General features: G+C 33.1%; 1 protein-coding gene across 1 annotated transcript; it reads left to right on the forward strand.

Annotated features, from left to right (window-relative positions):
- Positions 1-9065: 9065 nt before the first annotated feature.
- Positions 9066-17617, forward strand: LOC141708639 (single myb histone 4-like). The gene is made up of 5 exons (XM_074512368.1): positions 9066-9334; positions 9459-9788; positions 9981-10064; positions 16785-17058; positions 17175-17617. Exons 1-5 carry the CDS (start codon positions 9185-9187, stop codon positions 17204-17206), a joined length of 870 nt encoding a protein of 289 aa, XP_074368469.1. The 5' UTR covers positions 9066-9184; the 3' UTR covers positions 17207-17617.
- The last annotated feature ends 940 nt before the right edge of the window (positions 17618-18557 follow it).

Here is an 18557-nt window from a genome sequence, read left to right on the forward strand (position 1 = left end):
TTTCTTCATTCTGGTTGGTGGAACGGGTATTTCTTCTGGTAGACATTTTCTGTAAAGAATCAAACAATTTATTTAGCCTTTAAAACATACTTCTTTTTGTGAAAAGATTTTGTAAAACAGAAATATCTCTTTTTGAAAACATTTTCAATAGTTGAACCAAGTAAATTGCATGCTTCTTTACAGAATATAAACAGTTAAGGGGAATAGGGTACATGTCATCATAAAAGTTTCATAACTGGTGCTGTAAGATAAAACAGGTATGATAAAGTAAATGACAATACTGGAAAGGAAAGGTACTGATATATATATATATATATCAAACTTTGGTGGTACAAGCACAAAGCATTTTATTAAAGGCAAAGGTACAACAGGTCTATTCCTTATTCAGCAGGTCTAGTTTATTTGCACTCCTACCAAAAGTATGATAATACACACTATACACTGTTATACATATATCACTTATCACATCATTCTTGTCGTTTAGCATTATGGAAACTCTGATCCACCAAGTCCTTCAAAATCCTCCAATACTTCTCTAGCCCACCCCATAAGAGCATCTGAGGCTGCATACTCACAAGTAGCTCCATGAAGTTTAATCTCACGCCACGAATGGAATAGCTTTCAATGGTGCAACCGTCGCAACTGGTACTATAGCTGACATCGGCGGAAGAGCAGGGCGTGGATCAGCTGACGGTCCTCCAACTAACGGCTCCGAGTGATCAGATGATATCGAAATAAAGGAATCTACCATCACCGCTATCTAAAATTTACGCTTCTAGATAAAAATCTCGAATCTCACCACGAATCATACTACAACCTACTATTTATCCGCACTCAACCTCTCAACGTTCTATTTCTTTATTTTCAAATACTAATCTTAACCCTCTACCCATTCCCGACAATCTAGGCTTGTGACAGTGACTTTAAACCTTGGCTCTGATACCAAAGTTGTGACGCCCTCCAAACCCGGGTCAGAAGTTTGGGGCCCACAACACATACACACACCATATTTAAACATGTTTATGAGTATAATAATATATGCAATGACCCTACTTACCGCAATCAAGGATCGCAACAGTTTAAAGTATGTCCACAAGCCACAATCTTATTTATTACAAACGTACCAAATCCTAAATTTATTTATCTTACATTTGAAGTCAAACTTTATTACAAACTTTTAGCTCACACTAAACCTCACAACTTCCCACAACTTCCGCTAGCTCATTCCACTTCAACCTGTAAACATAGCTGGCACACTCGACTGGGGATCCTCGCCATCACCAAATTCCTTTTTAACTAGAAAAGAACATAAACATATTCGCAAGAGTGAGCTAACTAGCTCAGCAAGTCACAATGACAACACTGAGATACAATAATGATCAATTGAAATGATACAGGGAATCAAGTTTCATGATAAGCAATGATTAGAATTGGATATTCACTTTTACTTTAAAAACCAAGGTTAGGCTGCTGATCAGTCACGCACTAACCCCGAGCAAGGCTCGCAGCTTTGCTCTATATACTGGATCCAAGGCACACATTGGCCTATTATGACCACGAATCTGGTCCATATTTAAAAACAATCCAATTCTATAATATTACATGAAAAACAATGTAATTCAATAAATTGAATCATAAACAACATTTATCTTGAAGCATAAGGTGATTCACAACACCAGAAAGGTATGACAAGGTCAACAAGAAGCTTGGCTTTCAATTCAAGAAAAGAATCAAAGTGTAGAAGACCAAGGGTACAAAGGTTACGAGGAATGGTATTCTGTTATGCAAGGCATAAAGGTTTGTCTGGAAAGCAATCTCATATCAAGGATCAGTATGTGGTAGATATATATTTGTGGAGTAGTATCGGATAGGTGTGGTTCGTATCTAAGAATTCAACAATCAAGGGTTTACAAGAAATCAGGCTCACGGCTCAAGATCAATAAGAATCAGGGTTTAGGGTTAAGTATTTCAAAGTACTTGCAATATAGAATAGGAATTACTGGGAATAATTGCAACATAATGAAAAGATTTCAAAAGTATTCACAAGTATATTATAAGAAAGTTCAGGGATACTTGCCTTATCAATTCGCTTTCACTTCACTAACACTTGTCAATTGGTTCCCACTCACTAACCACTTTCTTTCCTTTTCTACATCTCACTTCCTCTATTAGACATCACATATACTCATCAACACTATTTCTCAACTCATTCTATTCGATGCAAGCTTCTATTTACCCTTCATTTCACCCAAATCTGATGTACGGATTAAAAGTTACAGCAGAAACAGTCAAACAATGCACAAACAATCATTTTATACATCAATCAGGTCACATATAACACATAGCACGTAAGATATTCAATCCAAATAATTTTTCAAAGAAGATTCAGGGTCAAAATTATTTTCCAGGTATTTAATACAAATTTTTGAACATTTTTCGGAATTAAAATTGGACTCCGAATCATTTTTCTAATTAAATAATAGTGTTCGAATACCCAAATATGGCATTAAAATAATTTTATAATAATTATCGAGCCTTGAAAAATAATTTAAATAATATTTTAAATCTCAAAACTATTTTTTGAAATTTTTAAATCAATTTTAAATAATTAAATCCAATTATTAAATTAATTAAAATTGATTAATAATTAATTAAATTAATCAATCAATTAATATTAAATTAATTGATTAATTAAAATAATTAAAAACTAATTAAACATAATTAATAAAATAAATCAGATTTATTTTTGAATAGATAAATAATTAAAATAATTTTTCTGTATTTAAAATAATTAAATAAACCATTTTCGGATTTTTAAAATAATAAAAATATCATTTTTAAAATAAAGTAAACAGAAATCTAATTTATGTTTGTTTTTAAAATCCCAGGGACTGAATGAAAATATATAGAAAACTCAGTGGCCTAACTGTACTTTGGCAACGCCACCCTCGTCGTCGCCGTCTCCGGCCACTACCGGCGAGTCGACGTGCCGAGAACTCGACCAGAAAGTGCAGATAAGCAGAGTTCAACAAGGCAAACTCGATTATGCAAACAGAATTTCCAAAACCTCCGTCGTTTGGCCGGAATAATCACGGGAAAAACCGCCGCCGGGCGACCTTCCCAAACTCCGTTCATGGCTTTCTCGGTATCGTTTGTTAAATTCGTTTATACCATTCGATTCCTTATCATACGATCTATCTACTGATGCAACCTATTTAATCTAATAACCCCTAGTTAAGAAATGCCTAATTTTCAATTAAGAACATTCAAGAACATAAACCCTAGTTTACAATCCGAGAATCAAACTCAAATTTAACCATGTTATTGAACTCCGTTTTTGACATATAATATACCAAATTGACCAGGAAGAAAAGATCTACACGATTATGCCATCAAATCATATCAAAAACATCAAGAACAAAAATTGATAATTTAATCCATAATTAATTCGAATTTAAATAATTAAATCAGAAAAATACCTTGATTTCTGGGCAAACACAAATGATTGATTCAGAAAGAAGATTTTGAGAGCTTCGTTTTGATATATTGCAGGCCCGAATCGGAATTCGATAACGCCTACGTTTGTGCAATTGATTTTCAAGAATAAGGTGTTTTTATAAAGTTTTCTCTGTTTTTCAGGGTTTGTACTGTCTGATTATGATTTTGCGCGTGAAAATGGAATTAGAAAGGGCTATTTATATTTACAGAATATTAGTACGTTTTGGATCGTATTGGATCGATAAATACGTTTGTTTTGGATAAACATTATCCTTTTTGGATAAACACTATCCTATTTTGGATAAGCACTATCCTGTTTTGGATAATCACTATCCTGTTTTGGATAGACGTTATCCTATTTCGGATAATTATCAAAACCAGGCTTTTATAATACGATTTTACGAAAATAATGTTATAGAAAAGGGTTAGCGTATCAAAAATATCACGCCGGGCCGCGCACAGGTGAAACCGTAATCCGGATCGGAAAAGGCAAAACATGGAAAACGTCCGGAATTACCAGATTAGGTTAGCAAGGAGTTTTCGGAAGAGTTTCGGGTTATAAAAACGTAAAAACGGTTGAGGTTGGACGATTCCTGACTTTATAAAATAATTTTTGTAATTATTCAGAAAACAGTTAATAAATTCATAAATCAATATAAAATCATATAATACTCCAAAAATTACCAGAAAGATACCTTAATTATCTATATTTTATTCTGGACATAATAAAATTAACGTACCTAGACTTTACCACATATGAACATTCACATAACAACATCAATCATCAAATATTCACCAAAAATCACATAATATTCACATAAAAAATCATTTATTGATAAAAATAATTAAACGTCATGTCTCGGATGTTACATTCAGTCCCCCAGAAAGAAGCCTCCACCATAGGCTCCTTATGCTTCTTCAAAAAGCTGGGCTCCAGTGCCTTACCACGTGTATCCAACCCCGCAATCTGGGCCTTTTTCATTCTTGTTGTTTCCTCAACGACAGGCAAGTTATCTTCATTGATTTCCTTGGCGGCTGCAAAAACAAGGGAAAAACAAAAATAAGTGGTGTCAATAATGCATGAAAGAAAGTGAAAATAAGATGGGAAGGAAAAATACCCTGTACAGAGACTGAGGAAAGCCCCACATAGATCAAAGAAAACTCCTCTAACAGAGTCCAGTGGGGAGTTTCGCCGTTATCCTTTATAAGCTCATTATATATGACAGTCTCTTCGGGAGTTAGGTGAATGGATTCTGGGCTACCATCACTGACTTTCCCAAAGGAGGATCTAAAAAGTGTGCCCCATTCTCCCACTTAAGCCCGACAAAACTGTCCCTCCAATGTTGGTTATTGTCGGGAATTGAAGCACTGTTAAAAATTTGTTTACATTTGAGCCTTTGTCTAATATAAACCTAGCCACAAGAGTTTTGAGCACTGTTGTAGCACTGGAAAATTTTTCTAAACACAGCTACCGAAAGAGGGAAAACACTTCTAAGACACAAAATCATAAAACATAAAATGTTTCTCCAGACATTAGGAGGAAGCTGACAAGGATTAATTTGTAAATATGCTAATAAAGTGGGAATGAACTCATGGAAAGGAAACCTAAGCCCCTCAGTAAGGGAGTCTGCATAAAAAAACAAAGTATCGGGCTTGCAGTGGAATGTTCGATCGCCACCTTCGGCAGGAACTATTCTAAGGGGGGACGAACATTATAGATTTTGTTGAGTTTGTTAATAGCATTTGAATTATACCATTTGTTACAATAATCGAAAGAATCTAAGTGAGCGCTAGACGGGTATTCGTCTCCCCTAGTATTGATCATATCTAGAAATGACATATAAGATGAGAGAATTTCGATGTCGTTACCTCTCTTAGACGTTGAAGCAATCTTGGCTGCCCTTTCTGAACCCTTGTCTGCCATTAATGGTGGTTGGAGTAGAGCTTGAAGCTGTGTAAGGAGGAGGAAGGTGGCCGGAAAGGATGTTTTCTACCAGAAAACTCTCGAAGGTTGAGAGAGAGGAGGAGAACTTTTGAAATGAGAAATGAGAAGCGAGGAAGTGAACTATGGAATCCCACTTCACTCTCCCCCTTTTTATAGCCTCATTAGCCGGTCAATGGGCCGGTAACCCTGGAATTTTAACCGGAGGTAGCCGGTTAAAAGCCCAACCCAAAGGCTTGGGCCCACATCTGGAGAATTTTATAAGTTTACTAGAATAACAAAAAACATATATATAATAAAATATATATATATATATATATTTCCAGAATATTCTAATTTCTAGATAAAAGTTTGGGCCAGAAAGAAATGCCCAACAAGCCCAATTCTGGAACTTTCCAGAAAAGCAAGGCCCATTTAGGAAAGTCAGGAGAAAAGGCCCAGCTATAATGGGCCTAGTACAAAACCTAGAAAAAGCCTGGAGCCCAGTTTTAAATCCACTAAATCCTGACGTAAAAATAAGTCAGGATCCTGGTCGAAGGATCCTGTTCGAATGAACCCACGACCAGGGCTAAGCAAGACCATAATTCGGTCAAGAATTATTAAACATAAAAAATCTTGACCTAACAATAGGTCAGAATCTCGATCGAAGAACCCTGGTCGAATGAACCTACGACCAGAGCTAATTGAGCCCTTAATTCGGTCAGGAAAATAAAAGTCAACGTTAAATCCTGACCAAAATTCGGTCATGATTCTGATTGAGTTCTCCAGGTCGAAATAACGCACGAACAGAAATAATGGAAGCATTATTCGGTCAGAACAAAATTGATCCTGACCGAAATTCGGTCAGGATTCTGGTCGACCGTTTCTGACCCCTATACTCCACGACCAGGATAAAAAAGGGGGCATATTTGGACCAGGATTCTGGTCGAATTGATTTCTGGTCGAAATTATTTTTAAGTAAAAAGAAAAAAAAAGAAGAAAAGAGAAAAAAAAGAATAAAAATGATAAATTTCAGAGAAAATACAGAAAAATAATAAATTCTGAAATAATTTCATGAAAAATTCAAGAAAACTTCAGAAAAAATAGAATATTCCTTGAAGTTGAGGAAAATTTCTAGAAAATTCCTGAAAATTATGAATATTTTCTGGAAATTAAGGAAAATTCTTAGAAAATTTTTGAAAATCATAAATATTTTCTGGAATTAAGGAAAATTCCTAGAAAATTCCTGAAAATCATGAATATTTTCTAGAAATTAAGGAAAAATCTAAAAAAGTAAGGGAAAAATCTTAAAAGTGCCAGAAAATCCCTAAAAAAATTAGGAATAAGGTAAGAAAATTATTAGGGAAGCCCCAATAACTACCCTGAAGCCACGTACAAGGCAAATCGTTATAAATGTGTAGATCGCTCCACACTTTACGCAAGAAAAGATATCCTGGAAAGGAACAAATTAACTTAACTTCTGCGAAATCTTTTACGGTTTTCCAAAAGTTAAGGGACAAATGATAGGGAGTAAAATAAAATCTGGTTGCGTAATTAATATCGCATTAATTATACCTGAATTGGCCTGATAATTAAGCCCATTATAAATGGCCCAAACACTGAATATTAATTAATTTCGTAATTATTTAATAAGAGATAAATCAGCTGATGAGTAAAGTCCAAATAATGACACAATTCCTTGGAGATTGGCCTCCAAGAAATTCCATTGGATAAAGAATCAACTTCCTGCATTATATGACTCCAAAGTCCATTCTAATTCTGAGATTTGTCCACCAAGTCTCCTATCCTTAAGCTAATTCAAGGGCATCCTATGCCTATATAAAGGGACTCGCCCCACAAATCAGAATTACGTTTTTGACTTGATCCTTGGCGAACAACAAGATACGTAGGCATCTTGTTAAGGCAAATTGAGTTACGAAATACAAGAGCAGTCAAATCGAGCCTCGAAACTCACAAACCCTATCATTAAATATACCCTAAGTTATTAGAATAATTGACCAAAATACCTCTTTTTCACCCAAGTTGGTCCGAATTACCATTTGTCGGGAAATGTTGGCCAAAATACCCATTGTATCCGCATATATAGGATGCGTATACTACTCAAACTATATTCACCGCCGTAGTAGAACAAAATCAGTACAGATTACAATCTTTTCACAAGTGTCCCCCTTCATCTTATCTTCCTAAATTACTTTTCTTGTGTATATTTTCATACACTTGTATGTTAAATTAAAAATAGTCAAATCCAGTTTTTATACTTTCTTCGTCTTTTTAGGTTGTGTAAAATTTGAAATGGAGTGAACAACACAAATTTTAAGACTTTTATCTACTATAGTTAAATAAATTATTTTAAAACCTTTTTTTCTGAATAAATTAAATGTTTAAGTTTTTATTAAAAAAATTCAAAATAAGTTATGCAACTATACTTAGATAAGAGCATTAAATTGCATGCCGGACCCTGTATTTCAAATGTTAATAATCTATTGGGACGGAGGGAATATATTAATATGCACATAAATTGTGAGTGTATATAGAAGGAGAACATGATTGTCTATTTGGTGTGCTAAGTGATAATATGGTATGTGTTATTGTATATTGGGAGAGAAAGAGGAAATAAGGGGATAAAATATTTCTGGTATACGCAATATATAAATGTGTGCTCAGTCGGATACGCAAGCTTAATATGCGTACTTCCTTTCCACGCATAAGTCAAATGCGTATACAACGAAAATTTCTTCTTCAATAAGGAAAAAAATAAATAGGCAAACATGAGAGCGTATAGGTACTTACGCATGTTATAATTGCGCATTCGGTAGGCATTTTGGGCCGTCTGCCACGCCATCGGCTATTTTGGTTATAATATTTTAAAAAAGAGGTAATTATGTGTTTCACCCAAGTTTTTATCCACAACAAAAATTAAATTCAAACTAAAGATAATTATTATATCATTGATTCCGGCTAAAATAAAATTAAAATGTATCTAATTCCCTACTTGGTACAATAAAGGTTTAGAATAGCGGGATAAGAAGGATCCGACCCTAATAATCAAAATACTAAAATTTTACAATGTTTGGATTTGTATAAATTAGGGGTTTTTTAAAATTCTATTACATACATATTATTTTATTAAAATAATAATAGAGTTGATTCCTTAGTCGTGGTTTAATTGCGTCAGACTAAAATAATCAATATAGTATCCGGACTAAAAAAAATATACAATTGATTCATAATTAATCAATATTAAGATAAGAAAATAATTAGACCTGCTAAAATAAAATAACATGTGCTTTTAGCGTTGATCCGCGATTACACAAATTAAAATAACGTAATCTGAATATTCATATACTATTGATATGAGTTAAAATTTATCTTTTAATTTAAATATAATTATCTTTTATAAAAATACTTTTAAATATCAATAAAATTATAAATTTCAATCCTTACATTACATTTTTAAACTAAAATATTTATATACCTATGTGTATATTTTTATTTATTATCAAATTATATTATAAAAATTTCAAGTAAATAAATTTTATATCTTAAAATTTTAATTTCAAATTAAATTCAAAAAATTATATAATATTAAAAAGTGCACTGGTTTTAGGCTAATTGGTAGTGAGGAGGTTATATGAGTATTGAATTCCCACAACAGCAGGGGAAGGGGGGGTTTAAGCAGAGAGTGTTAGGATAGTATATAAATTTTAAATTGAATTGAATTGAATTGAATTGAATTTGAATTGAATGGGCAATCCAAAGCAGAAATGGACGGCGGAAGAAGAAGAAGCCCTACGTGCCGGCGTTGCTAAACACGGCACCGGAAAGTGGAAAAATATTCAGAAAGATCCTGAATTTAATCACCATCTTTACACTCGCTCCAATATAGATCTCAAGGTACGTACTAGTATTAGATTATGTTGGTTATAAATTAAATTAAATACATCCTCCCTCCCTCCTCAATTAGGGTTTTAATTAGACTGATGATGATTATACTTGTTTGTTTGTTCGTTCGTTGTAGGACAAATGGCGGAATATGAGTGTGAGTGCTGGTGGGCAAGGCCCAAGGGACAAATCTAGGATAATCAAACCCAAGTCCGAGTCCGATGAGACACCTCCTCCTCCACTTCTCCTTACCAATGCACCTCATTCTGTCTCTTCCATCGCACCTCCCCCTTCCATTCCTATCCCACCCTCCTCCGATGATGCACTCCCCCTTGCTATTGATTATTCTAAATCCTCTCTTGATGTCAAGACCTCTTCAAAGTATGACTATATGATTTACGATGCACTTAACAACCTTAACCACCCTAATGGATCTGATGCTACCGCTATCGTTAGTTTTATTGAGGTAACAATACAGGATACCCCCTCCTCATTTTTTCTTTTATACATATAATAGTGTTGATCCCATACATAGATGAAACAAAGTTTGCATTCTTATGTAATTTTCTACCACACTCTATTCACAACACAATGACACATCTAATTTCCTCGATTACTGAAGCTCATCAAAATTTTCATATTTTGATAAATTATACAGCAAAAGCAAGAGGTGCCTCCAAATTTTAGGCGGCTATTGGTCTCTAGGCTAAGAAGGCTTGTTGTACAAGAGAAACTCGAGAAGGTAATCTTTTCATGTTAGGTTGTTTCGTTAATCTTGCCATGTAAATATGGTGTTTCTAAATGTTGTATATATCTCTTTGACCCTAAAACACATTTAGGTTGCACGGTTCTTTATTTGAAGCCTAAGCATAAAACACAGGCTCGTAAAAGCATGCATGTATGTGTAAAGGAGTAATTTCCACAACCACTGCTTGTGGATTGGGTGCTTGCCTAATTTTTTTCTACATTATTAACTTGAAACATTTGTTAGGATGGATTTAAGGAAAGGGCATTTAATTGTTGGATTTTAACTAGTTGCTTCTTTTCGCTGTCACATAATGTGTGTCCCCGGAAACATTAATGTGATGACTGTTGAATGATAAAAGTAACAGGAAATATTTTCGCTGCTTCTTTTATAATGTTTTTCTAGATTTTCTATAAATATTTTAAAAAATGTAAATATTTTTCTTTATTTTACAAATATTTCATAAAGTGTTCTTTTAAATAAAATAAATTAAAACATTTCTAAAATTATGTTATGATTTTTTTGGGGTTTCACATTCGTCTTGGTTATCCTGGAATTCTGAATAAATGTGGAATTGTAAATAAAATACCTTTCGTTAAACATATTTACTCTCATTAAACATATTTGCTCTCATTGAGCAACTCTCTTTCTCTTTGTTCACAAATCTAATTTCATAATATAATACAATCTGTTCATCAATATTGAATGTTTGGTTATTATAAAATTTAATTCAAATATTTTTAGAGACAAATTTAATTTATACAATCTTAATATAATTTTATAATAAGAAACTTCTAAAATTTCTATCTAAATTTTTGGTACAATTTTTATTTATTTTATTAAAATAAAGTTAAAAATTTATTTTTTTGTTTTTTTAAATTTATGTAAGCATGGAAAATATCAAGATGATAAGTTTGAATTGAAAAGAATGTTTAAGACAATATTAAAATAAAATCATGACTTTAAGAGAAATTTTAGAACTTGAAATTTCAATTTAGGAGAATTTAATGGAAGTTAAAAGTATATTTTTTCTAAATTACAATATATTTAAGCCCAGAAAATATTAAGATAGTAATTTTAACTTGAAAAGACTGTTAGGGGAATATTAAGATGGTAATTTTGGCTTGAAGAGAAAGTCTAAAAAAATTACTAATAAGGTAATTTGACTTGAGGAGACATTTTGAAGAGACATTTTAGGAGAATAATAAGATGACAATTCGAGTTAAGAAGAAAGTTTAAGAGAATCTACGGTAGTTAACATTTATTCTATTTAATAATTAATTTGTTTTGAAAAGAATGTATAGGAGAGTATTAAGATAATAACTTTGACTTGAAGAGAAAGTCTAAGAAGATATTAATATGGTTAATTTAAGGAGAAATTGTAAGACGGTATTGTGAGTTAAGAAAATAGTTTATGGGAAAATAAGGTAAATTTAACAATTCAAAATTTGAGAAAATTTAAAAAATGCATTGAAACGATATGAGAAGCGCCACCTAAACGCCATCACCTTCTCCTCTATATTAGTCACTGTTCTAAAACTCCGGAGTACTCGGACTCAGACCTATTTCCGATCCGGTTTTGGTCATTGTTATCACGAAGACGACTAGTCGACAAATAGTCGACATGAAGGTATTCAGGCGCTGAGAGTCTCGAAACCCGACTTGTCGTCGACTAGTTGACGTGAAGGTCGTCCAAGAGTCTCGTAACCCGACTTGGGTCTTCATAACAATAATTGTGGTCCGAGTCTCTTAACCCGACTTGGGGTCTTCATAACAATAATTGTGGTGTACCGTGCATATTTTGAACTTACTATTCTATTACTTTTGATTTAAATTATAAAACTAACATGTTCAATTATATTATATATTAAATCAAGTAATTATGTGTATAATGAACATTTTGTCGACTTTTTACGACTAGTCTGCCGACTTATCGACTAGTCTTCACGAAGGTACTCGGGCCCTCGACTTGGAGCCGTAATAACCTTGGTTTTGGTATACTCGGTCATAACTCGGTTTTTTACTTTTTGGTCAAACTCGAACAAAACTCGGATTACTCGGGAAAAACTCTTTTTAAAAGATTTTTTTTGAAAAAATGAGTAATGTTCCAAAAACAACACTCGTAAGTGGGCATTAGTTTCTAACAAATAAATACAACTTTTAAGTATTTTTAGTGCTAAAATGATTGTAAAGGGCTAGCCAAAATAAAAAGAAAATAATTAATATATTGCATAATATTTATAAAATATTACAAGTTAAATTCATACTAAATTAAAAGTTACCTGTCGTTTAAAATTGAGTACTCTTTCGAGATACTCAAAAACATAACTAATTTTCTTGTTTATCATTTATTTATAAAAATACTTTAAGTTAAATAAATATTAAAATTAAAAATTAGTATTTTATTTTATCCGAGTTTTTAACCGAGTACTCTTTCCGAGTACTCTTTCCGAGTACTCATTACTCCATGCCTTCACCGAGTCGAACCGAGTACCGATTTTTAGAACACTGATATTAGTACATTGATTAATTATTGATTCATATGATTTTATTCAGAATATATATAGGATGGGTAGGTCTATAACCCTATATTGGATAAATAGAAATTAATTGTAATATTTATCCATATCCCTAATTGGTTGATCTACATCACCTAATATTTAAATATTAACATAATAGATGACAGAAACATTGAAATTTTACATGCACTTCTATGATCTATCTAAATAATAATATAACGTAATTAACAATTAACAACTGATACTATAATATCCGCCTAACATTGTTCTTTTTCTTGAAAAAACTGAGTTTGAGCATTGAAGTGCAGAATGATGAATAAATCAAATTGATGAATGTTGATTTAATTGCACATCAGGTAAGGTTAATTTTAATCGGTCACAGAACATAAACCAAAGTGGTTCATCTTGTTCTGGAAAGATCTTCAGCAGGGTCTCTATACCTTCTAACTCACACTAGAACCATACATCATACTCTGTTGTATATTTATTTTGTTTCTTTGCTCCAAACTGTTGTGACTGAAAAGACCTATTTTCACACATAGATGATGGCACATACAATCGGCCGTGCATTAGAAGTGTCAGAAGTACTGAAAGGGATTAAAAGTGAACACAAACATATAGTACCATTTTTAAATTGTTAAAAATATGGTGTAAATTTCCAGTTTATTAATAATGGTCTCTGTGTTTTAAGGAGGTTTCAGTACATACAACTGACGCAAAACACCCGGCGACTTTTACTATTAATCTCTTGAATTTGTTTGTATTTTTATTGAGCATAGTTGTTAAAGCATACATATGGCGTCTATGGCGTCTATGTGGCGTTTATGGCGCGAAAAAGGCTTAAAACGTCGCTACGACTCGCGAACATGCACCAATTGGGCGCCTCTGGACGCCACGTACCACTTAGGACGCCACAGGCGTCACAAAATTATTTCTTTTATCTTTTTTTATGTCTGGCTTTTTGGGCTTTACCCGATCCAGTAACCACTTACATGTAAAAGTGTAAGAAAACCCTAAAAGTCTACCCACCATTTGGTGCTTGATGATTTCCTCTAAATGTGCTACTGACTTCCAATTCCAAATTAAAACTTACTGCCTGCTACTGTCATTGCCCTGCACCCCTGCCTAATTAAAACTTGAAAAATTGTATGTTTTAACCTTTGAGTGTTACTTATTTTGATACTGCCCTTCCTGACTTGGTAATTGGTATTATAATTTATAAGTAATGGTTTTTTATTTAATAGTATTAGTGTTATATATTTATAGCCCTATATTTATACCTTAGTATGTAGATCAATATATTTATAATTTTACATACATTATGATTGTCGGCGTCATATGGACGCCACAACAGACGCAAATACGCTGTATCGACCTTGGTATTGAGTTTGTAAAAATTTTCGAGGTGGGATATGTGAGATTTAATTTTCAATATTCCCCTTATGCTCTTAGCTTATCCCAAGTCATAGTTTTTAAGTCGTTGCGTGGGCGGAAAGCAGGTAAACAATGAAGCGCCTTGATTTTTGTAGGTTAGGAGGACTAGACGGCGCCTAGGCGAATTACGCATTCAACTACGCACACACACATACAAAATATTTTTCTGATACATTATTTCACTTTGCTTATTTTCATTTTTGTGTGGTATAGTTCATTAACTTGTACCATTGAACCATTTTACTCTTAACAAAAGTCTCAAAATTAAACAAACAAAAGTTAATAAATCTCTTTGATTCAATTCACTAAACTAATTATTACAGTAATGTAACGTCTTTATGCCTTGACAAGCTTGAGGATAGCTAAGTAAAGATGTACATGAAGAGATACTAGCTCAGAAGTCCTACTGTGATAAATTACTTTGAGTTAATTTAATCTATTAATGTAAGTATGAAAAATCTTCTGAAATGCAACTACACTTCAACTTCTTTAGTGAGTTATAATTTTGTCATAGTTGCAGCAACATATAAAGATTAAATACATCAATAGGTTGATTGAACTTTTTGATTAGTAGATTTAGTGCATTTTTCTAATGTCGTTAGCTTCAAATTGAATAATGGCTTACATTTGTAAGGATTTCACAAAATTAACTTATTTGTTTTTATTATGTTTATTAAGTTCTGCTTATTGATGTTCCAATATTTGTGTCTTCTATTCCCTTTATTGTTCCTGTTTTTCTACTTATTTGTCTTGTCAGATCTTTTTAGGCCTATCTGAATAAATATGACATGAATATCACAAATGATGAAATTGTTGATTATCCAACCAACACTTGCATAGGACAAGATCTGAGGTAAATGTGATGTAACTAGTCTGGCTTTTGTACATTGTGAGGACTTGGAGAACTTAAATAGTTATCTGTTTTTATTTTATATAGATGACTGAAACCTATTTAGTTCATATTTAATATAGATAAATCTGGGTTCCTTCCTTTACTGTTAGGTTGACTTGTTTCTGATGTTGTGATGTTGACTGAGTTTGTGTTTGATGAACTCATTTATGTTTTGTTGAATGCTCCAATCATTCCAAAGTAAGTCGCATCGTGACTTCATAATCTATTTGTAAAATGAAATCCTAGTTGAAATTTGATAGTATATATAAATGTTGTAAGCATGAGTCTTATTACTTCTAATAGTGGCCTCTTCCCATCTCACGTTTCTAATAATCAAGATATAAAATGTGATCTACAAAACTATTTTACTTTAGGATGTGGCAAATATTCTTTTAAGGTTGAGTGATACTATGTGTAAGCTATAAAATAATTGCGTGGTGGAATTACAAGTGTATTTTCCTAAACTATGTTACTCCAACCTTGTGTGACTCTTCGAAGGCACGCAACATGTTACTGTTTCCTTTTTCTTGTGATGCATGACAATACCTTTGTTAGTCCTAAAGTATCGTAGATGGGTTGTGGGTTGAATACGATACTCCCAAACAGTTTTATTTCTTTTTGATGAAATAAAGACTAATATAGTCTTTATTGGAATTCTCGTATTTTTGTGTTTGCAACGAAGAAAATAATCGCATAATAGTTCAGCTTCTTTTGTGTAAGCTATTCTAATCTTTGAAACATGGTTTAGTTATAGCCAAGTTAATCAAATTAGTTTCATCCAATAAAACTGTTGCTCTAGTGATAGACGCTTTAGAATAGAATCCGGGACCTGTATTTGGAAAAAATCTAAGTGATAAGGACAGTAAGCGCCATGGGTGTGCCTGTGCCCCGGGAACAAGTACTTTGAGGTTAACTGGAAAATGTTCCAAGTTCAAAAAATAGTGCCGCCTAGTGTTGCTCCATGTATGTTATAGGCGCCTAAGTGACTTGCTGACTTGCTGTAATAATTAAAATAATTTTCTTAACTTTTAAAGAGCACAACTTAAAACAATTTTTTTAACTTCTGAAGAGCGTAGGAGCTTAGTAATTGTAGTAGAGGCGCCCGTTTGCTCCAAAAGTGTTTTAGAGGCTTGTACTTAGAATTTCAAAGAACATTTAACTCCATGTGGATATCTCTCTGTATAGGCGCCAGTGGAGCTAGTGCTTTGAATCTTTAACACTTCTGTAGCTCCGAAAGTCTTTATTCTTTATTCGTCACTGAGGCAGCTTGAACATGTAAATGAACTTATGACCCGACTTTAAGGTTATATCTCTCATGTTTGATTCTTCGTATTTAACAAGTCTTCTATACTTCTGAATTTTTGTCCTTTAGTTAATAGTATTTTGTGTCTTGTTCCAGTGTTGAGTTGTCGTTATCTCTATTACATATTATATCATATTATGCTTTATAATATTAGACAGATTACAAACAATAAATTATACGATATCACAAGAATAATTAGTCGATTTCCCCCCAAAAATATGTATGATAAAAAATGTATCACAAAAAACTTGTGATCATTGATGTTGAACATATGGGTAACTTACAGTCAACTTTGTTTCTTCTGCTATTTTAGGTAAAACTTATGTTATAGGATTTCTTTACACGTAGAACTGTAGAAGTCAACACGAAGTCTGCATGTGCTATGCAGGCTACATTTATTAGATTATAGATTGTATTATCTGCAGGTGCTACCTCATATAGGTCATCCTTTATGAAACTGATGTTTTTTTCTGAATGTAGGGATTGCATTATTCGATGATTAGTTTTAACTTGATAAGGTGACAGATTTATTATAAATTGTTATGAGTTCTTGCATTATCCCAATGCAGGTACATAATTGCTACAGAAGTAAAAGTGATGCTGCACCTGGTACAAGGGCCCCTACCCCTAAACCAAAAGAAATTCGACCTAGACAGCCTCAACCAACTTCTTATCTTCCTGATACAGTAGAAGATGCTGCTAAAAATGCAGCCTACAAGGTTGCTGTAGCAGACAATAAAGAATCTGTGGCAGCTGAAGCAGGTAGGGAGTCAGATAGGATTAACAAAATGGCTGAGGATGCTGAGACATTGCTTAAGGCTGCAGAAGATATTTTTGATCGATGTAAGAACAATTTAGCTGTCGGTGTTTACAGTGTTTTTTTACCTCTTAATAATTACCGTGTACTCTTGGTTTTTCTTTCTTTTATTTACCCTAATGTTCTAAGATGCCATTGGCAGGTTCCCGTGGCGAAATTGTGATAGTGTCTTAATACAGTAACTTTCAATCTTTTATGCGCAACTCAGTCATTGTTTAACAATACTGGCCACTACGATTATTGGGTGATAGAAAGTATCAGATGCAAAATTGGCTGATACGTAGTGCCATCAAAGCGAATGTACAGAAAATTTCTGCAGTTTCTTATTTGTTGCAGTTTCTTATTTGTTGAACATATAGTGCTTGATAATGCACTTGGATCTTTTATTGTGCTGAAATTTCAGTTTTCTTGGGTGACTTGTTCAGTTCATTTGATTGAGTAGGAGTATTTACAACTATGTGTCTTTAGAACATCTGACTGGACAGATCAGTACTCTTCCTACTGTACAGGGGTATAATATTACTTTGTTCGTTAATTATTTAAAGATGATGTAAAACGGATTAGGGTGTCGGCCCAAATTACCTTCTTGTACCAGTAAAAATAGGAAGAATTCGCTATGCGTGATGGATGATGAAAAAGAAAAAAGGGGGAAGTAAAGAAAAGAAAAAAGGGAAGTAAGGATGCTAAATTGGTGTCAGTATGGCATGACTCTCGACTTCACAGTCCCGATAATCCCTTTATCTCGTCCTCAAACCTCAATGATCCTGGCTGTTATCTGTTAAGGTCCCTGTAATAACCTTAAGAACTAAATCTAAATTTGCAGATAAAAAGACAATAAACAGTAAAGCATAAAAATGGAGACTGAGAGAAAAGATGAGAAAACATAACATTATCATCGTCAATTGATCAAATCGCTTTAAAATCTTAATGGATCAGAGGAAAGATTGATCCATGATATTATTTTACAACAAATATTATTTCACTCATTCAATTGTACGATCGTTCACTACAATTGTCGACAACAAATATAACAAATACTAATATCAATATCAATATCAAAATCAAAAGCAAATATTTAAATTAAACAATCAGGTGAGAGAAAGAGAGTTTTTGTCGAGTCTTAGAACACGTGACAACGTGGCCGAGCCTTGGATTTGGTGCAACATTCTTGGTAAATTTCAAGGCTTCAACAATCGTATTATCGAACCTTATATTTACCAAAGGAAGAATTTCTAACGGCTAACAATATGTTTAAGAGCTTGTTAATCGACATACAGATTAGATCCGTTGGATTAACAAGTTTTGCGTTTGATTTTGGTTATAAGGAGACCGAAAGTGGTTCTGTTGGTGTAGATCTGATTGTGGGTTGTTGATTTGACTTGGTTGACTTGTGGATTCGACTGTTTAGGTATTTATATTTTTTAGGCATTATATTATAGAAAGTTTTCAAATTTGGAAAATATGAGTACTCAGAAAGTTATTCGGATCAAGGTCCCTGAGTTTAACAAAAAAAGCTATGACCTAA

Source organism: Apium graveolens, chromosome 2 (assembly GCF_009905375.1).
Source record: "Apium graveolens cultivar Ventura chromosome 2, ASM990537v1, whole genome shotgun sequence".
NCBI lineage: Eukaryota > Viridiplantae > Streptophyta > Magnoliopsida > Apiales > Apiaceae > Apium > Apium graveolens.

Excerpts from the sequence above, each read along its gene's own strand:
- LOC141708639 (XM_074512368.1), top strand. The coding sequence starts at position 9,185 with ATGGGCAATCCAAAGCAGAAATGGACGGCGGAAGAAGAAGAAGCCCTA. Across the intron at positions 9,789-9,980 it reads CTATCGTTAGTTTTATTGAG|CAAAAGCAAGAGGTGCCTCC; the intron begins GTAACAATACAG and ends TAAATTATACAG. Across the intron at positions 10,065-16,784 it reads TACAAGAGAAACTCGAGAAG|GTACATAATTGCTACAGAAG; the intron begins GTAATCTTTTCA and ends ATCCCAATGCAG.